Below are 20,718 nucleotides of genomic sequence, written 5' to 3'. Positions count from 1 at the left end.
TAGCTCCGTCTCTGGTTTCTACCTTTCCTTGCAAGGAGGGAGCTGTGCTGCCAGGGGAGGAGGGGCAGGCCCCAGGAGCAGCAATGAGACACAGGCTCGTGCGGAGGATGCCCTGCCATGCACCGAGACTGGGGCTCCTTCGGGGCTGAAGGCTGCTACTGACAGACCTAGCATCTTTTAGCGGCTCTACATTCACCCTTGATTGTTCAGTGACGTTTCACCCGCACTGGGACCTGGGGCCTCACTCCTGAGGTGGGGGGCAGTGTCGCTCCCTGTCATGGTGGCTGGCGCAGACCCGGTACACAGCGACGGCTGTCAGTCAGTGCCTCCCTGTGGGGCTCTCCCCATCCCCAGGGCTGGGAGCTGGGGCCTGGATGGACAGGATCCAGCAGCTGCAAAGGACCAATCAGATGCGGATGCAGGGGAGGGACCTATCGGGAAGTGGACCAATTGGGGCTCTTTCTGGATCTGCAACATCTGCTCCACAAAAAACCCGGACATCGCCGCCTATTTGAAAAATCCGCCTGGACAGACGGCGGAGGATCAAACAAGAGGCGATGTCCAGGAAAACTTAGACGTATGGTAACCCTACCCTAGAGAAACTACATGAACACCACACAATCCCATCGTAGCAGAGGAATTCCTAGGTCAGGGTTTTCTCTTGTGCACACATCTGTGTGGGTACTGCCTGTGGAAAGGACAGGGGGTTGCCCATCGATATAAATACAGTGAAAAGTTCATGTAAACAATACATGACTGATTCAGGTTCTTAGTCATTTTCCTCTGTTTTCTTTAGTGAACAATTTCCCACTCAAATTAAAATGGTTATTCCCAGTAGTCTGCAAACCCTCAACACAATCACAATAGTTCTCTACCTTTATTGTACCTCCGGGTAGGGTGACCAGACGTCCCGATTTTATCGGGACTGTCCCAATATTTGTTTGTTTGTCCCGCGTCCCGACCAATGTGTGGTCGGGACACTGGACAAACAAGCAATTTTGCCCTCCCGGAAGGGCTCTTGCCTCCCCCCCGCCCCCCGACTCCGCCCCCTTCTTCCCCCATTGGCTCAGTTACAGGTGCATGTCTACATGCATTGGGATGAGCTATGTCACCCTTCTTTTTGAGAAGTTGGGCTCAGTGGCATAGATTGTTAATTGAACAAAAGCTGAATTCTGCCTGCTTTTTGCTATACAATGGAAAAATACAATATGTTGTAAACCAACCTGCCCAAACTAGATCACAAAAGACTCATTGTATTTTGCTAAAGTAAAAAACAAAACAATTTCTCCCCGCTCAGACCAGCCACAGAGGAGCACTTTGCTATTGTTAATCTTTATAAGGATAGAAATATGAAACCGATCGAGTAAAGGCTAGTTACAAATAATTTTTTTTTCTAGCAATCCGCTGTTACTGAGGGTCTACAACAAAATTACAATACATGCAATGAACTCTAACCAAACAGGAATAACCCAAGATATTGTCTATTTTTTCCATTAACAATACAGCATTTTTTGGTGCAAAAAGGCATTTTTTGGAATATTTTCCCTTTACCTGATCAGTCTGCCATTTTCCACATAATATTGCACTCGAAAGTGGATAATCATTGGGGGACCAAACTGGTCAATGCCCTGCAATGGAGAGAAAATATTCAGAGTTCTGTCCACAGAGGACATAAAGAAACCATTGAGAGTATAATTTTTTGCAAAGTTTGCTGTGAAATCAGAAAGCTAATGCAATCTTTGATGTTTTGTATCAGATTTTCTCAGTGCAAAATTTATCATGACCACCACATCCAGGAAACCAGAGAAGGTGGAGCTAGTGGAACAATGTAGATCAAAGTCTGGCTGTTTTTCTAAATTGGACATTTTTCATAAAAATGTTTTGAAGTTTTCAAAATGTTCCATTTTTGGGGAAAACTTCCCAAGGAAAAAATATTTACCCCGTTGACTGTTCGATATATTTTATCCCTTCATTTTTCATGAATCTTTTTCTGAGCTGCCAATTTCATATGGCCAGGTTAGTCACAGGGGAGGATAGTTCTCAAAATGAGAAAGTTTCAGTTTCCGTTTCAAAACGGAAAAGGTTTGGTGTTCAACAGTTACTGGATTTCAAAAATGGGGCAAGGGCGAATTCTGAGGAAAATTCTGCAAAAAAAATTAAGAGAAAAAATTCATGTTGTTCTGAAACTCGCCCCCCGCCCCGCAAGATTCCAGTTATGAAATTTTCACAAATTCTGTGAATTTAAAAAAAAATTAGTTTCCAGCAGCTGTAAAGGGGCGGGGGAGGGAAGAAGAGGAGACAGACACCAGTGTCATGTTTGGAGTTTGTTATTTTAATGTTTTTTTTTCCTGTAATCTACAACCTACAAGAGATGCCGTAGATCTGTCTAGGTTGGAACTTTTCTGCAGAGATTCAACTCACACTCAGCCCCACTGCTTTCCTTTCAGTGACCTTTTGTCCCTCATTACAAGAAACCATCCCCTAACCGTTCTTGTCTGACATCTCCTACTTCAGAGCTTGGTATATGGGTTGACTAGTTTTGACAGATCTGCCGGTGATCATGAGGGCTAATGCTCTGGGGTCCTAATGTAGTTCCCAGGTTTCCCCAAATGTTCCGTAATTTAGCCTCCCAGACATCCTACAATCCAGCAGTATTCAATTGCCATCTAGGTAATCTTTATTTTCTCAAGCTTTTCATTTATAAATCACTTAATGATTGAGAACTTCAGATTCCCTCTTGTTTTGCAGGTAGAGAGGGACACACATTAAGAAGTCTTTTTGAGCAGCCTGTGCCACTCTCATCAGTAGCAGTTGATTCGTTTTTAATTAATTTTGCATGCTTCAAATTTTCCTCTTCGTCTTATAAATTTTGCACCCTTCAAACCTTCCCCTAAGGTGCAACAGCTCCAGATACATGAAACACTGAATCTGTAGCGAGGAAATAACTGGCCCCTCTCAACCCAACTCACGGTCATACCTTGCTAGCTTCTTTCTTCCATTCCTTTGGGCAGTATTTGTAGAGTTTCTGTGATAATTCCATATACACGTGTTCATTGTCTGCATTAGAAAGGGGATAAGAAAGGAGAATGCAAATGGTTCCCCAAGATTTCTTTTAAAAAAACATACTATAAAAATTTCACACCCACAGTTATGCAAGCTCCCAAACACATTTCAAAAGAAGAAAATGCAGCATTATTTAAACACTCTCTAGCGTAAACAACAAATCCACCTATTTCCTGTGGAAAAATTTCAGATCTTCATCCATGGCATTGGCAAATATTCCATATACTCACCTCTCACGCCCTCGAGGTTCTAGAAGCATCTTTCTAGATTCCTTGCAAGAGCCAGCCCTCACGAGTAGAGGCCAGTGACTATGCAGTGTGGCGGCACGTTCTTGCTTTCTATATAACTACAGCACTACAAGAAATATTTATTGTGCTTTGTTCAGCACAGTAAATCCTTGGTGCTTTGTTCAGCCCCACTGTTTGAAGTCTCTGAGGGTATGTCCACACTGCAAGTAAAAACCCACCGCTGGCTTGGGCTAGCGGACTCAAGCTTGTGGGGCTTGGGCTAAGGGGCTGTTTATATGCAGTGTATACGTTTGGGCTTGAATTGCAGGATAGGCTCTGGGACCCCGGGAGGGTCCCAGAGCCCGGGCTGCAGCCTGAGCCTGGAACGTCTGTACCACAATTCAACAGCCCCTTAGCCTGAGCCGGCTGGCACGAGCTAACCACAGGTGTCTAACTGCAGTATAGACATACCCAGAGCGGTTAATCGTTCCCTGAGGGGCAGTGCTGAGCTAAGCAGGGAGACGTGTCACAGGAAAGTCACTTGCTAGGCGAACTCAAGAGCCGCAAACAGAGGCAGCTAACAGGACAGTTTTGGAGGGAGTGTGAGAGGCTCTTTTTTTCCAGGTTCAGCTGTATATGTGATTTCAAGATGGCCAGCCATGGAACAATGGTGGTGACTTGCAACAGATGTGCCATGTTTTCTTTCCTGCCTGAAGCCAGAAGGGACTAGCTGTGCCTGAAGTGCACGTTGGTGGCTGTGCTGGAGAAAAGGATTCTTGGATTGGAGGAGCAAGTAGAGACACAGAGGAGTTTCTAAACAGCCAAGTTCGGGAAACATCAGTACCCCAGGTTCAAGGCAGAAAGGAGCTGGCCACCAAGGAATTGGAGAGGAAGGACGTTAGAGAAGTGATCTGGTGGTTTGCAACCACCAGAAGCAAGAGGTCACAGAAGCATCCGACGTGGCTGGAGATAGACGAGGAAGGGCAGCCTGTGGCCACGAGAGAGAAGAGGACCAGGAGGAATTCCACAGAGCTAGAAGTTTCCAATTGATACCAGGTCCTCAATGTGAAATCTGTGAAAGAAACCTCTCAAGATCCAGCTGGTCCAAGGGAACGGAGGGATGTACAGGGCACATCCTGGGTTGGTAGCTTGCCCAACCTGCAAGAATATTAAGCTTGCCCACAAAGTTCTCCAACTATCCAAGGGAGACAGACAATCCTTGTTGGGGGGTTCAGTACTTAGAATCTAAAGAACATTTGCCAAGGGACAGGCAGACAACAGGGTGGTGTGCTGCTTTCCCAGAGCTAAGACATGAGATGTCACTCTAAGACTGGATAGGCTTCTGAAGCGGACAGGCAAGGATCCACTGGTGATGGTTCATATTTGGCACTAATCACACCACGTTGCAGGATAGATCTCAGATAGTCGATCACTTCAGGGAACTTGGAAGCATGCCCAAGCGATCTTCTCTGAGATTCTGCCTGTCCCACGAGCAAAGGAAGCCAGAAGGCAGAAGATCTGGCAAGCGAACCATTGGCTAGGTAAGCGGTGTAGAGTTTTGGTTAAGTGGAATATTGGTTCCCCTTCTACTGAGATGGAAGTAATCTTAACTCAACTCAACGCTCCCCGTGTCCCCATAGAAGGTGGACCAATCTCCTGACTACTCAAGCCAGCCGATCCCTGAGGAGGGTGTTAAACTAATAATAAAGGGGAGGGTAAAAAGAAGGACGATATAAGCACTCAGCACAAAATCAAGATGAGAACAAAATTAATCAAGGAACCAAAGGACATGAAGAGAAGAAATTTCTGAATTGCCTGTACAGCAATGCTAGGAGCCTGAGTAACAAACGAGAGGAACTGGAATTGCTCATTTGTGAGCAGAACTTTGATCTAGTTGGTATTATTGAAACCTAGTGAGATGATTTGCATGATGTGAATATTAAAATCAGTGATTATAACCTATTTAGGAAGGCGTGAGTGGGGCAAAGGGGAGGGGGAAGGGCACCCTATGTCAAAGATGGCATTATCTGTTTCTGTGTCACTGATAACTTAGAAGAAAATGATCTTGAATGCTTATGGGTCAGTGTCCTAACAGATAAAGCACAAGATGGGATATTAATGGTATCTGTTAAAGACCACCAAATCACACCAAGGAACTGGATGACCCTCTCCTTACGTACCTATCTATAAAATGTAGGGAAAAAGGTGACTGATCATGCGGACTTCATGATGAGTGACACATGCTGGAAGTCTCATACCACCAGTAATAGAATGTCTGTGGACTTTCTAAATACACCTCCACCCCGATATAACGCTGCCCTCGGGAGCCAAAAAAATCTTACTGCGTTATAGGTGAAACCGCGTTATATCTAACAAAAGTGTTGTCTCCAACATGGGGGAATTCTATACTAGACCTCGCCTGAATCGTATGCAGGGGAGGTGTTGCTTTCAGAGCCCCCTTCAACTCCTTCCATTGTTAAATGGATCTCAAACATGGGGGTTGCTACCGGGAGCTGGATTTTTCCTGGGCAAGGAAGCAAGGCCCAGATCCTCAAGGGTATTTTGAAATTACTAGAAGTTAGGCACCTAAATACCCTTGAGAATCTGGACTGGAGCTCCAAATGAATGATCAAAGCCTTTAGAACTAATGCAACCCTGTAGACCCCAGTCCCCCAGTTTGATTTGCATGATCAAGGTCTTCACCGGATAGTAAAAGCTTCTCAAATAAACCCCAACGCCTACATTTCTCTTGCTGAGTAACTTCAGAAGAGAGCAGGGCACTCTATGTACGCGAGTCCCCCTCCTGTCCACGTACAAAATCAGCCTGACTCGGCTCAGCAAGCACTCAGGTCTCCGGTCCTAGGACCCTGCGAGGCGGGTGGCTCAGAGCCCGGGTCCTGCTGAGAGTCAGGTCCAAGCCCTGTCATTGTGCAGTGTGGACGCAGCTCAAGATGCAGATGAACCGCCGAGCCCGGGGCCCACAGACCTGGGTTTACGATGCAGTGCAGATGTACCCTCAGACCCTGATTCAGCCAAGCAATTGCACATGTGCTTAAATCCCATTGACTTCGATGAGAATTAACCACGTACTCAAGCGCTTTGTTGCATTACTTGGGTATGTGCTGAATTGGGGTCTCAACGCAGCACGGCACTCCGCACACACTGCAACTCCTCGGACATTTCGGTCTTGTGTGGTTAGTCCGCCCTCCGGGAGTGCCTAGCAAAAACCCCTCCAAGAGATGCTGCTTGGTGAACAGATAAGGATGTAAACAATCTAGTATAAAAGCTGTGGGGTACTTTGAAGGAAACCAAAACACATTTTGACTCAAGATGTAAAGAAGAATTATTTGTTTTCTAAAGTGGTGATTTAACACCACTTCAGGAACTACGAAAAGCACATGGGAGTGCCTCCTTAACAGCAGCAGTGCTCACCCGGGGCTTGATCCAACTCTCACTGACTTTACTGCGGACTGATTGGGTTCCCTGGTGACGAGACAGTATCAGAGAGCACATGGCAGTTTTTCTGAACTCACAAAATATATAGGAAACTGCAAGGAAATAGAACTTAGGCGTGGGCCAGCTCCAAACCAGGGCCTTATCCTGTCACCAATCAGGGCCCACAATGAATGGGGATTTCCAGGTGAAGAGGAACAGTGCTACAATGAACAATACTTTATATTTATCATCCCTTGTTATAATAACGCTCAAGTGGTTTATCAACATTTCACTCATGACGTGGCAGTTTATTCTTATCCTGGCAACCCGGATATTTCTGTTGCGCATCTGTATGTGACATAGCATTGTTTCAAGTACGCAAGTTCAGACGGAGACTTACTTTGTATGACGCTGAGTCCAAAGAGATGACAATCCCTTAACCTCAGAAGGTCGCACACCTGGACAAGTAACTCACGACATAATATTTTAACCTGCAGCAGAAAAACACAAGATTGAAAACATTAATGAGAATCTGCCAATATGTTCTTCGGGTGTTTTATGATCTTTAATCAAGCCCCATCCTGAAGCCATTGTACATTCACGGCTTCCATTGAAGGTCAATGGGACCTTTGAGTGTGTACCAAGAAATGTAAAATATTAGGCACATACATTATGTATTCTATACCATGCATACTCCAAATTCCAGCTGATCCCATTACCCACTGCACGAGACAGACATTTAACTTCCCAAAGGTAGGCCAAGATGGTCACTACTTTTGATATCAGTCTAACAAAATATTTGCCTCTAACAAAATAAAATGTCTGCTACGGGCAAGGCCTTTCACACCTACAGGCCTTGGCTACAGTGCAGCAGATCCAGTGTCACTTAGGACCTCAAGGTTGTCACTATACTGTAGGTGGTGGCCACTCAGCACTGCACAGGAAGGACTAAACTCTGGTCTTCTCCAAGAATGAAAATCAACCTTGTGCAGAGGGCTGGTGTTAGGCCTAGGAACCACCAAAGGCCCAGGACCTTAGCTCTGCAGAGTCCCTGAGAAGGGACAAAACCTACCACTTGTGCTAAAAGAGGATCTTCTTTAGTGGTATCAGTATTAGGGCTTAGTTACGACACAGTCCAACAATTCCAATTCCAGCCAATAGAGGGCTGTGGTTCAAAAACCCATTTGCCCATATATTACAATGTCAAGGACTCACGAGAGTTTAAGAATAAAGCGAACTAAAAGTGACCCCCACGTTGCTGCCCCTGTTAATTTGCAGTACAGTTTTTCTTCCCATTGGAGTTGTCCGAAAGGGCCTGGTTCTCCATTGCCCTGCGCTGTGCCCAGTAATTTACACAGGGACAGGGAATCAGGCACACAACTCCTCATTTAGAATCTCATTAACCTGTAGAGTGGAACAATTTTGGTTTCTTTCTCCAGAATAAATTCCAGCCCGGCCCTTTGGAAGAGCCAAGTTGCCCATATTATTGTCAAAAGGCTCCATTCTGCCTCTATGTTTGTCCTTTCAAAACCAATGGGGGTTGGGCATACATGTCAGAGGGCTTAACTGGACCCAGGTCTAATGATACATAAATAGACTACACTTAACATAACGTCACTTGGATTTAGCTAGAGCCGTGCACGAAGAATGAATTCTCCGAGCATCAAGCCCAATGAGACAGAGACAGTAAAATCCTGATGCACCTGCAAATGTGAATAACTGTAAATGGAGGAATACATTTAAAACAACAGAAGACTGACCTCTTTTAGAAACACATTTGTTAGATACATTTGATTTAGGACACGGAAAATGTGTATGTTATATAAATGGAGAGGCTACAAAAAACGAGTGATAAAAGTAACTAACTGAGCATTTGTGCCTGCCCTCCAGTTACCACTTTTCCACGCTGTTTGATGTAAATGTACATAGAGAAGTAAGGAAAACTGCGTGTCAAGTGGACTTCTTAAAAAAAAGCCTGCTTTAAACTAATTTTGAACATTGTGTTGCAAGGAAAGTTGCCTGGGACAGATAATTCTGCTCATCTGTCAGTCAAGTAGCAGACTGGAGATCACCTGTGTCACAGGTGTCAGAGTGTGATAAAGCGAGACAGACTCCAACAGTAAAACTGAGGCAATCAGGACAATGCCGGCTGCGGGCACAACGTCCAAGGAGACCAATGCTAGACGAATGCACAGGACATACCTGGGTTAAGGCGTTTACCTACATTTATAATGATGTTGAGAGAATCATCGTTGGGAAGGAAAATACAAACGCTGCGGCGGTCTTGCATGACTCTGTTATTATGGAAGTTCAGTTTGTTCATTGTGTTCTGGGCTCTCTCTAGTGGTTCAACGCGGCGCTCCGAGACCCAGCAGAAACCTCAGGTTCAGAGCACTCGGCAGCCAACAGCTTCTCCTCATCACAAACCCGTCACAGGAGGGACATTCTGGCCTCTCTCTCTGGGGGTGCCATAGCTGGGGAGGAGAGAACACGTGAGGGTCATATCAACAGGGACGGAATCTCAACAGCCTTCTTTGAACTGAGGAAGGGCTCCAGAGCTTTAGACGCTGGGATGCATTTGAGTGGAATCGTTTCCCTCAGTGGCTCTCAGACTCTCCCATCCTGAGACCGTATGTTACAACCGAAAAGGGTTCCCTGCTCCAGGGCTGGATTAACGCATAGACACACGTGGCACGTACCTAGGGCGCCAATTCGTGGGGGGCCCAACCCAATCAGTCCTGCGACCCTGTGACCCAGGTCACAATGCCACTCATTCAAATTCGGCCTGGCTGCCCCTCTGTCATGATGGGGCTGTGGGGGGATGCACCAAATCTGAGTGAGTGGCATCACGACCTGGCGCACGGGGTCACAGCACCACTCCAACCTGGCCCAGCGTCACAAGGCCAAACCTGAGCAGGCAGTGGGGTGGCCAGCGCTGCTCCTCCTTGCTGCTTCTACGGGGCCAGCTCCTATGCGGGAGCTTCCAGCAGCCCGCGTCCCCTCTACTCTGCCCGCAGGACTCGCTCAGCAACAGCCTCAAGACCAGCTAGAAGTACGGGGAGCTGCAGTGAGTGCCCATGTACGGAAGCCAGCCAGGAAACCTAGCGGGATGGACCCAAGGGGGTTAACAGGGCAGCGTCTGTGCAGCAGAAGCCAGTCTCTGACTGATCTGGAAAGGGGAAGGTTAACTAAGCGACATCCATGTAGCCCAAGCTGGCTGTACTTGGGTTACTAAATCATTAGTGCAGCTGTGCTGGGCAGGGCAGGGTTAGTATAAATGCATCTAGTTTAGCTGGCCTGTAGAGGGGCCAGAAGTGCATGTTTGCCTGGGTTAATCTGGTCCCACCCTTCTCTCTCGGGCACCTGCCCCTCAGATTGGGAACTCATAGACTCATAGACTTTAAGGTCAAAAGGGACCAATTATGATCATCTGGTCTGACCCATCACTTACACCTAGCAACAAAAAGCCAGCTGGATTTACATTAATTTCCTAACACCCTTACGCATCTACAAAGTGATGTGGAACTAACAGCTGCAACTCTCAATGCAGACGTATTTGTCTTTAGTTAGCTTGCTTTGATGAAATGCAATTCATTGTCTTATGCGGTAGCCTCTATACTACCTCTCTAATGCTACCAATGCATCTTCAAGGTACGTTCTGACCATCTGCCTCTCGGAGGATTAACATGGGATTTATTATTTCTCATTTAAAACATCCCAGGCCAGTTCTAAAGGTACATCAGCAGACAGAATTACCAAGGAATAGCAGTTTCATAACAGGTATTGCAGAGAGCAGCAAATGATGCTGAAATTTCACTGCCCCACTTCTACAGACCTGTTTCATGAAAAACTACACGGCTACTGAAATGGCAGTCAAACGACATCGTCTATAAGGGGTTCTCTCAGTCCAACCTCATTAGCACAGATAGGCGCTTTCAGAGGCTTGAAAAATGATAGCGATCTCACCCAATTTAGTGATTTTGAAAAGGGTAAACTAAATTACCACGGCATCCAGATCTCAACTTTCCTTTTTTTTGGGAAGCATACATTGTGTCTGTGAGCCTCCAAATAACGTTGAACACTGGCAGTTTTGTGCTGGGCTGGTCTTTGGCCTCGTTGGCTCGGATTTTACACACACACACACGACTAGCTGTCTATACATGAGCCATCTCATTGAGTTCAACGTGTAAATGTTTTACAAGATCAAGGCGCTAATTCCTGCTCCGTATATTTCCCCAATATACAGACACTCCTCTCCCCCCGCCCTGTCTGCATGCAGAGTCTGCACTCCTAGGAGTGGTATGTTAAAGCCTGACAAGTTGGTGAGGTTTCGAACAAGGCAAAACGTACTATTAAATCAGCTTTACCTTGGGCAGACTTTTACCACCCAATCCGTTCCATTCTAAAGCTAGAAGCCCTAAGTGATCTGCAAGGCACTCTGTTAAAACAGTCACTCACGGAAGCTATTTGGACTCGGTCTTTGCTCCCAACTGTATTAAGGCCCCAATTCAGCAAGGAATTTAAGCGCATGGATAACATTAAAACAGGCTGCCAGTCCCACTGACTTGGGCTATTCATCTGCTTAATGATGACCCATCCATTATGTTACTTGGATACCACTCCGAGTTCCCACCTATCCAGGCCCTGTTGCAAAGAGAACAGGACATACCATTTTACCCATATGAACAAAAACAGGTCTGAGGCCAACCTAGTACCCATCAGAGAGCTACACTGAACCATGAAACCTCCTAGGACTGAAAGCTCACAGAGACATTAATTACAGTGGGCAAAAATTCCAGCTAACCCTGAAAAGCATTGAATTGGCAGTTTTAGGCTTCTGACTTGGTTTCAGACAAGCCTCTAAAAGGCTTTACTGGCATATTAAGAAGGGGGAAATGTATATACAGCAGGAACAAAACAGTTCTTTTTGGAAAGAAACAGCAGTGCATTTGGATTTCTTTTGCTGCAGCTAGCAGAAAGAATGGCTGGGACCTTTAGAACTGCTCAGCAACACACACCCAATAGCTCTGATTAACTTAATCCATTTATTTCTGCCACAATCACTTACATTCTGACCTCTGATTATTTCAGGATTTAAACAAACGAAAAAAATCAAAACGCGCTTCTGTTTTTACGAGACTATAAATTGGAAGCTCATAATTCTTTCCTTTCGGGTTTTATAGAGGCGATTTATTCATTCCTCTGCAGTTAGCGTAAGTGCTTCCCATTTCAGTGTCCCCCTCCTCCCCATCGAAACGGGTCTATAGGAGGGATTTTAGAAGTTATTAATGTCTTATTGAAATTCGATTCCTTAAATGGTCTTAACCTCAGGAAACTTTCCTCTTAAAATATACGTCAAATATCCTCAGTCGACGTACATCAGCACAGCTCCACTGACGTCAACCAGCTGGAGACCTGACTCTTTATTTTGAATTAAATTGCGCAGTCTCTCTTTTCAGGAATTATCGACTGGTAATTAACGCACCTAGAAAATAGAAGGAATGTTTCTACTGACCCACTTTCAACGTGTTAAATTCGAAACACCTGAAGTCTCACCACTGGGAGGAAACCACAATTTTCTTAGCAGCTTTAAAAAGGAGAAAGTGGAATAAGCCCTGAGACATGAATTATCACTACATACAACATTTTGTAATTGAGCAGCTGAAAGGCTCCAGTCAGATGGGAGATATTACTGCAGTTGCTTTACTGATATAATTTGCAACGGTCTAAAGTGTAAAATTCACCATCCCTTACGGCTCCATTTTGATCTTGTAATAAAGCCCAGAATATGACCGTGCTCAGATTCCAAGCACCTCAAATGCTGGAGTACATTCAGATTCCTCTATTGCTATCTGGTGTCAGGGAGAGCACATAGCGATGCTAACCCATCTCCCTCCCAGCAGGGAGGTCTTGCAGCAACAATCCTCCAGGCTGGCTAGCAGACAAGGGCAGCACTATCTTTCCAGGTACCCAGGCAAGACTTTATGAAGGGCAGAATTTACTATTGCTTCTGGCCTTTTCCAGGAAAAGATCCTTGTGTCTTAGATTCTGACTTCACTTGTTTTCAAATCACGACACATACTCTGCAATGCAGAGTAAGACCCCAGCATGTCTCCGTTCTCCCACAAAGATGTATCTCCATTGTTGTTCCCCATGGATCCCATATCTAACAGGTATTCCCTCTCATTCATTTACTTATTTGTTTGATGTTCTGAATGCTACATTTAGAATGAAGGACACAATTTGGTCCCTCTCTTCTAGTCTAGTGTATCAAAGTTCTTATGCTGCGCTCACACTCAGTGCCATGACTTTTGTTAGTCTCTAAGGTGCCACAAGTACTCCTGTTCTTCTTAGTGCCATGACTGTACATCTGACACGTGCCATCCAAGGCAGCACAGTCCAATGGTTAGGGTACTGGACGGGGACTCAGGATACCTGGGTTCAGACTGAGAGCAAAGTTCAACCTGGAAATAAATTGGCTTTAACAGTGAGGGTGAGATTGCTAAGGGGTGGGGGTAAATTCTCCATCACTTGGAGTCTTTCAATCAAGATTTGTAAAAGATTAATTCTAGTTCCACTGCAAGGTGCTGGGCTAGTCACTGGATGAAATTCCCTGGCCTGTGTTATGCAAGAAGTCAGATTAAATGCTCATAGTGGTCCCTTCTAGGCTTAAACCCGGTTAATCTTGTACTGGCTCTGCCATGGGCCTGCTATGCACCCTCAGACAAGTCACCGCACCTCCCTGTGCCTCCGTCTCCCCACCTGCCCTCTGTCTTATCTAATTAGACCAGCGCTGGGCAAATTTTTTGGCCTGAGGGCCACATTGGGGTTGCAAAACTGTATGGAGGGCCGGGTAGGGAAGGCTGTGCCTCCCCAAACAGCCTGGCCCCCGCCTCCTATCCGCCCCCTGACTGCTCCCCTCAGAATCCCTGACCCATCCAACCCCCGCCCTGCTCCTTGTCCCCTGACCGCCCCCTTCCGGGACCCCCCGACCCTAACCACTCCTCCGGGACCCCACCCCCATCCAACCCCCCTGCTCCCTGTCCCCTGACTGCCCCCCGGGATCACTAGCCCCTTATCCAATCCCCTGGACCCCTTACCATGCCGCTCAGAGCAGCATGTCTGGCAGCTGCGCCGTTCGGCCGGAGCCAGACGCGCTGCCCTGCAGGAGCTCACAGCCCCACTGCCCAGAGCGCTGTCGGCGTGGCTGCAGGGGAGGGGTGACAGCAGGGGATGGGACAGGGGCTAACCTTCCCGGCCAGGAGCTCAAGGGCCGGGCAGGATGGTCCCGCGGGCCGTAGTTTGCCCACCTCTGAATTAGACTGAGAGCTCTTCAGGGTATGGATGGTTGTCACTTAGTAGGTGTTAGTGCAGCGCGTAGCACAATAGGGCCCTGATCATACTTGGGATCTCTGGATGCTACGGTAATACGAAAAACAGACCTGTGGAGATTTACCACTGACAGGCCTTAAACTAACCAAACTCTTGTAATGGTCACGGAATAGTTCAAAAGAACCTGGAAACTGGCCTCAACTGCACATTTATCACCATTTCCTCTGCTCAGACACTCCCCTGCGCTTTGTGGGCGTCTGAACCAGGAAATGCAAAATTGTTGTTGGCATCCTTTCATCTGCAAGAGATGGTGGGAATTGCAGCTTATGATGTAGATGGTTTGCAACGTCTCATGTGACTGAAGAGGCCAATCCGAGATTTGCATTATCTTTGGCAGTTACTGAAAATGCATGGATCTTGGCTGGGACCTGCTCGCTTCCTACAGGCTCTTTTCTCTTCAACTGGAGGAGCCAGCTTCTGTTATGGACTTTGATACCCCGATGGAGACGATGGCACCACTTGTTACAATAGGATACGCAAAGAAGCTTTAAATAGGATAGCAGAGAAAAGCTGGGCTCTCTCTCCTTTGCAGCAAGTTCTTCACTGAGTATTTCAAAAAGAACAGGAGTACTTGTGGCACCTTAGAGACTAACAAATTTATGGCCCTCAAAGAGGAGAGAGAAAAAAATCAGCTCAAGGCAAGATGTCTTATGAAACACACTTCAGAGTACGTGCCCAGCATACGCTAGGCACAGAAACGAAGGGGTCCTCCAGCTGACGGAGGTTTCGGTTGAATAGAATGAGATTCATTTACCGCAGCTGCCCTTAAAAATATTTCCAGTTTCGTCTTTGATAAGAAGAAAAGGAGCAGTTTTGATGGTATTTATAAAGAATAACTAGGCAACACAGTGGTAATGTTATCCAGTTATCAAAAGCGTTTTCTTTTAAAGGGTGAGCTCTGAACAAGTAGTTTTAAGGTCACCGTGGTGATTTATGAAGGCACAAATAACCTACAGAATGAAACATGCAAATGTCTCGCAAAGAGACTAGTTTTTCCTTTTTATACCCTGTTGATTGACGCTTGCCCTGAGGAGGGTGCCCCCTTCCTTCAGCGGATATCTGCCTCCGACTGAAGGAGAGCGCTGGCCTCCGTGCCAGTTTCATTTGCCTAGTCTGAACATGCCTCACACTAGACCCCAGCCTTTCCGCTGCAGTAACAAAAATCAGGAAACTCAGAGCGAAGGGCCCCACGCTAAACTCAGCTCTGAGCTGCTGAACGTAGGCATTACGCAGACATCTTTTGGTAAGGGCAAGTCAGCCCCCGTGCTCTATGGCCACAGAGTCCCCCCAGGAGAACTGGTCTGATTCCACTGAGCAGAAAGGGAGCTAGGGATTGTACAGTGGGGGACACACTCCTGAGCAGTGCCTCACTCTGCATGGGCTTCCTGCACCACACCATGACGGGTGGGTGGACATGCAGGCAAGGCCGCATATTGTGTTCATCTTCCTATGATCGGGAGGGGGCTGAGAGCCTCTGTATCGCCCACATGGGGAAGGAGTCTTCCTCCCTCTCTTGCATCTGCTCAGGTATTGGCCTGTCCACACGGGGCAAACACTGGTCTCAGGATTTGGGCATACACAATTACATGACACTAGGTAACGTGGCCCAAGGGGGACGAGTTGAGTGTTGCCGATGAAATTCCCTGAATTGACCTGACATAATCAGTCACGACTATGAACAAACAAGAGTCTACACAGAACAGCCACGTTAATTTCAAGGCTCATTAAAAATTACAGGGGAAAACAAAACAGCACTTGCCCTGTACCCACAGCCCTGACACCTCAAACTGGAGAGCTCCGATTTCCTCCACACTCATTATTTGGTCACTCATGATAAACGGGGGGCGGGGCAGCGACCTCACCGAGGCTGGTGGGACGGAGCAGAATGGAAATCAGGTTCATCGAGTTTTCACCAAAATCAACAGGGTTCTGCCCAGAGTAGGCGGGAAGGGACGGGTGGTCACAGCGAGGGTGAGGGCCTGGCCGGGTGCACAGCTTGGCCTACTTACGCAACGAAGTATGTGACCCTCTACTATTCTCCCGGTCCCCCTGTAATTTCAATCCAAGATTTCTTTTTCCTTCCAGCATTTAACGTCACTGGTGCAGAATGGCTGCTGTGATGCAAAAGCTGGCTCTGGGATTCCTGTATTCACAGTCAGAAAAGCACTAGAGATGCTGGAGGACACATGGAGCTAATTCAATGCAAATTATTCAAAGGCAGAAGCCTTCGTTATAAGGGACACCATCAATCTAGGGTGGAAAATCCCTTCTGCCTGAACTCCTGTTGGCCCAGTCTGTAAGTAATACTCAAATTATGATTATGAAGTGAGATTAGAGGAAGAGAGCTTTGTTTTTTCAGCTTGACGACTCTGGACAGCATTTGACAGCATTCTGCAAACAGTCTCTCAATGGCTCTGCAGCAAGTATGCTCAGTTTACAAGCTAAATATGTCCAGGGATTTTAGCGAGGGCTAATGTGAGGCCACCCTCTGAGCTGACACACCGGAGATCGAACTGGGCCCCTCCAGACCTAAAAGCGTGAGCTGCGCCAGCATGACCTAAAGCAGGGGTTCTCAACCTTGTTCTGAGACCTCCCTCAACATGCTATAAAAACTCCAAGCCTCGGGGGGGGAGGGGGAGGGGAAGACTTGGGGCTCCGTGTGGGCCCTCGGACACAGGAGTAGTTGTACATGGCCATGTTTGTAGGAAAAGCTACTTTTCCTCACACACTGCGGGTTTAGATATGTTTGTGATTAGAAGAACAGTCCCTGCTAGGGGCTGTGTGCGGGCAGGGGGAGTAGCTAGGGGCTGTGTGCGGGCAGAGGGGTAGCTAGGGGCTGTGTGCGGGCAGAGGGGTAGCTCAGGATGCAGGGAGGGGGTAGTGAGGGGCTGTGTGCAGGGAGGGGGGTAGCTCAGGGTGGAGGCAGGGGATAGCGAGGGGCTGTGTGTGGGCAGGGGGGGTAGCGAGGGGCTGGGTGCCAGGAGGGCTCCCCTGTGGTCACTGCTCCCCAAGGGCTCTGCTGGCCACAGAGCGGGGTCCCCCTGCCTGGGCAGCTCTTACCAGCGGCATGAGGTGAGGAGCAGCCACAAGCCCGTGCACCAGCAGCAGAACGGGGAATGCCGTGGGTACCTGCTCCATGACACCAACCAGAGCAGGAGCTGCCGGCCTCTGGCTTCCCGCCTTTGAGGGGATGGGCCTGGGGAGTGGAGATTCCCCAGGGACTGCCCTGCTCTGGCACTGCAGTTGGTGGGGGTGGAAGAAACCAGTGCTCGGGGGTTCCCCCCTGTAGCGAGGGACTCCGTGGCTTGGGGTTTCAGCCCCGTGGTGGGGGGTGCTAGGGCTTGGGCTCTGGGTTTCAGTCGTGGGGTCCCGAGGCCCCCCTGAAACTCCTGGTTGAGAACTGCTGACCTAAAGAACCAAATTTCCATAGCTGGGAGCTGTAACGGACGCCTATCTTCTGTCGAGCGGCCGTGGAGGGGGACCAGGAAAACGCACTCTGCTGTGGGTTACGCCAGCACCACAGCCTGGGCCCTGAATGTTGAACAAAGCTCTTTCCGTCTCACACCAGTTGGAACAGAGGGCCTCTCCTCAGCAATACCTGTGCAACCGCCGACCTTCCCATTACCCGCTAGTGGCAGTTCGGTAACCCCCCCCCCCCGGCCTGGAGGTTACACAGGTGTGACTGACTGAACCCGAAGACCCTTTGGTTGATCATGTGATAAGGTGGAAGAGAACCCAGCTCGCTCTCCCATGGCTGGGCTATCTCTGCAAATCTAACAGAAGTCCAAAAGCAGTAACCGATTATTTTTCCCATTACAGGCAGCAGACCTGATTCTGATCATACCCAGCTGCTCCAGTGCTTTGCGGCACAGAATTCTTGCGCTTGACAGAGCTCTGCTCTTGCGGCGTTCAGAAGCTGTGATCAGTGGGAGGGTGGTTCCCTTTCGGGTCTCTCCGGATCTCAGCCAACCTACAGTTCCCAACTTTCTCCCTCTCGTTAGTCCAGACAGTGCAGTCCCTAATTATGGTGGTGTTCTACTCCTGCAGAACCCCTCAGTCTGAGCCCTGCAGCACTTAGCATTGCAAGACATGCTCTGCAAGGTTTCGAATTTCTGCTGGAGCTACCTCACCCTCAATAGCTCCCAATTCCTTCCTTCTTAGCTTAGAAGCTCTGCAGAAGCATTATATGGGCACATCTGACTGATACAGGTTTTTATAAACAGTGCACTGGCCTGAGCAATGGTTCTCCCCCCCCCCCCACCAGGCCTGCCCCACACAGACTTTACTATGAACATGAAAACCTCAGGGTTGCCAGTTCTCACTATTAATTTGGTGTTTTCTTAAAGCCCCATTTCCTGACGTAGACTGATTGCGTGAGAATCTCAGCTTCTATTTAAAAATCAAAGTGAGTTTCTAGCCCTTATGGTTGAAGGGAAAAGCCTGAAGATCTAATCCAAGCCCACCCTAACTCAGATGCAAACAAAAAACCCTAACGTTTATTATTTTTAAAATCTCATGATTTTTAAGACAACCTCATGATTTTAGGGGCACCAATCATTATTTTTCAACATTTGAGTTGGCAATACCGAAAATGCAGTTAATAGCCAACTAGTTCCACACAAAACGAGCCAAAGGCACTGTTCCTCACGGGGATCAACATTATTACACAAGCCTGGAGTTTCTAGACCAAGCCATTTGAATGAAGTGAGCCAATAGAAACCATGGGAACAGTTTCCAAAAGTGAAACTTAACTCATTTTTCAGCCCCCCCAAATCTTTGCAATACCCCGTCAGGTTTGTCCCAAACTTTCCAAAAATATTCTATCCTGGGCTAAAATCCGGCATGTGAAATTTCAGATGGATCAGTTTGGTTTGGCAAAGTCGAGTGTGTAGGATGAAATTCAGCTTGCAAAATCTCAGCCATAAATTTAAACTAATACTCATCATAATCACAACCGCAAGGGAGAAAAGTGATTTAGGTTTCCAAGGAGGTTTTGTAAGCAGACAGCCGATTTTCAGTTATGCTCTTGGCCGTGTAGTGTAATTGAGAATCTGGTCCAGAGGGCATTCTGAAGAGCTATTATACAATTTTCTGATCGTGTCTCTTAAAACAAAGGCTTCCTGTTTGAGGAAAGATCTTTGTACATATTAGATTTAAAATAAACAAATTGAAAGCTGAAAGTGTATTTCATAATACTTCTTGCAATGTTTGCAAATTAGTGAAGACTTTCAATCATAAGCTCTTTGGAGAAGGGAACTTTCATTTACTAGGGGTAACATTTTTCATAGAATCTACGTTCATTAGGAGTCTCATTTCAAAAGTGACTTGGAATCCTTAGTGCCTAAGTCACTCTGTCATTGAAAGTCAGTGGGCGTTGGGTTTCCAAATGGCTAAATCACTGTCGAAAATGAGACTTGGGTAACGTTTTCAGATGTGTCTTAGGCTGCTCAGTCACTTGGGCACTGCTGGAAGTTTTACTCAGTTTGCACAGGTTTCAGAGTAACAGCCGTGTTAGTCTGTATCCGCAAAAAGAACAGGAGTACTTGTGGCAGTCTCTAAGGTGCCACAAGTACTCCTGTTCTTCAGTTTGCACAGTGGGACTTTAACCTGGTTGGCTTTTGTCTCAGATAATATTTCCGTTCTTCAGATCACCTGCTCTTCCTAGGTGATCCTACAATAAAATTCTCAAGTGCTAAACTGTGGCATCACATTAATTTAAATAAGTAAGAGGCTGAGCGGATAGTTACTCTGCTGACGAATCAAGCAAAGACAGGCTGAACTGTGAGGGATTCGGGTCCTTATTAAAATACAGGCTTCAGAGACAACAGCAAAGGGAATACTGAAGAGGGCAGACTTAGCAAATTGCTTTTTCTGTAACCGGTTCCTTGTCTCCAGTTTGCTCAGATACAAAAAAGGTCTCTTTAAAGCAGTAGGAAATAAAACCAACTGCTAAAAGTAAAGGGATACCAATGGACACAGACAGGAATACAAACTTCATCTAAACCTGAGGTCAGGGAACCACACAAAGAAGAGCCAGCCACAACTGTCGCAAGCTCCTGGTTTCTGTTCCCGCAGGCTGATGATAAACACTTGCTGATAGTGAGGGGCGCACCCAATACGTTTGGTGAATTTAGCCGCTGGCACTGGAAAGGTTAAACTAAAAACTGTTCTCGGAGTCAGGAGAGAATACAGCTCCGATTCCACAGAGCGTCAAGTTAATATCATATTTCCTGCTTAGACTTGAGACTGGTCTTGTCATTTAAATTAGAAATTAAAAGGCCAGAAAAGATACACCAGCTGAAAACAGCTAGAGCCACAGAGCATGCACGCATTGCTTTGTTCAGACAGTCAGCGCAGCCTGATGCAGAAGCAAACATCTACCACCACGTGGTTCAGAGAGCCGTTTAAGGCACTCCCTGCAAAACAAGCCAATGGCCTTAGGATACCGAGCGATGAAACTAACTCTGGGAAAGGGCTGGCAACACTAACACAGCCCAGTCTGTGGCAGAGCAACAAGCTGTCGACCACCAGCCAGCCTCTCTGTTGCCTAAAAACACGTTACCATTCCTGTCCCTTTTGGTCTCCATTTGGCAGCCGGGAC

At 47.1% G+C, this 20,718-nt stretch overlaps 1 protein-coding gene across 3 annotated transcripts in view; it reads right to left on the bottom strand.

Annotated features, from left to right (window-relative positions):
* Positions 1-20,718, bottom strand: part of FRMD6 (FERM domain containing 6) — a 73,782-nt gene that overhangs the window by 30,220 nt on the left and 22,844 nt on the right. For 2 of the 3 annotated variants that reach the window (XM_034768394.1, XM_034768395.1), the window contains exons 2-5: positions 8,950-9,199; positions 7,126-7,216; positions 2,978-3,057; positions 1,552-1,628 (exon numbers count right to left, since the gene is read on the bottom strand). In XM_034768394.1, the coding sequence (XP_034624285.1) occupies positions 1,552-1,628; positions 2,978-3,057; positions 7,126-7,216; positions 8,950-9,048 (347 nt within the window). In that variant the 5' untranslated portion in view covers positions 9,049-9,199. Of the gene's footprint in view, positions 1-1,551; positions 1,629-2,977; positions 3,058-7,125; positions 7,217-8,927; positions 9,200-20,718 lie in introns of those variants that run through there. The other variant, XM_034768396.1, reaches the window with a different exon arrangement.

This window comes from Trachemys scripta, chromosome 4, assembly GCF_013100865.1.
Source record: "Trachemys scripta elegans isolate TJP31775 chromosome 4, CAS_Tse_1.0, whole genome shotgun sequence".
NCBI classification, from domain to species: Eukaryota; Metazoa; Chordata; order Testudines; family Emydidae; genus Trachemys; species Trachemys scripta.
The sequence above is the reverse complement of the archived record's forward strand: the minus strand, read 5'-3'. Positions and strand labels throughout refer to the sequence as shown.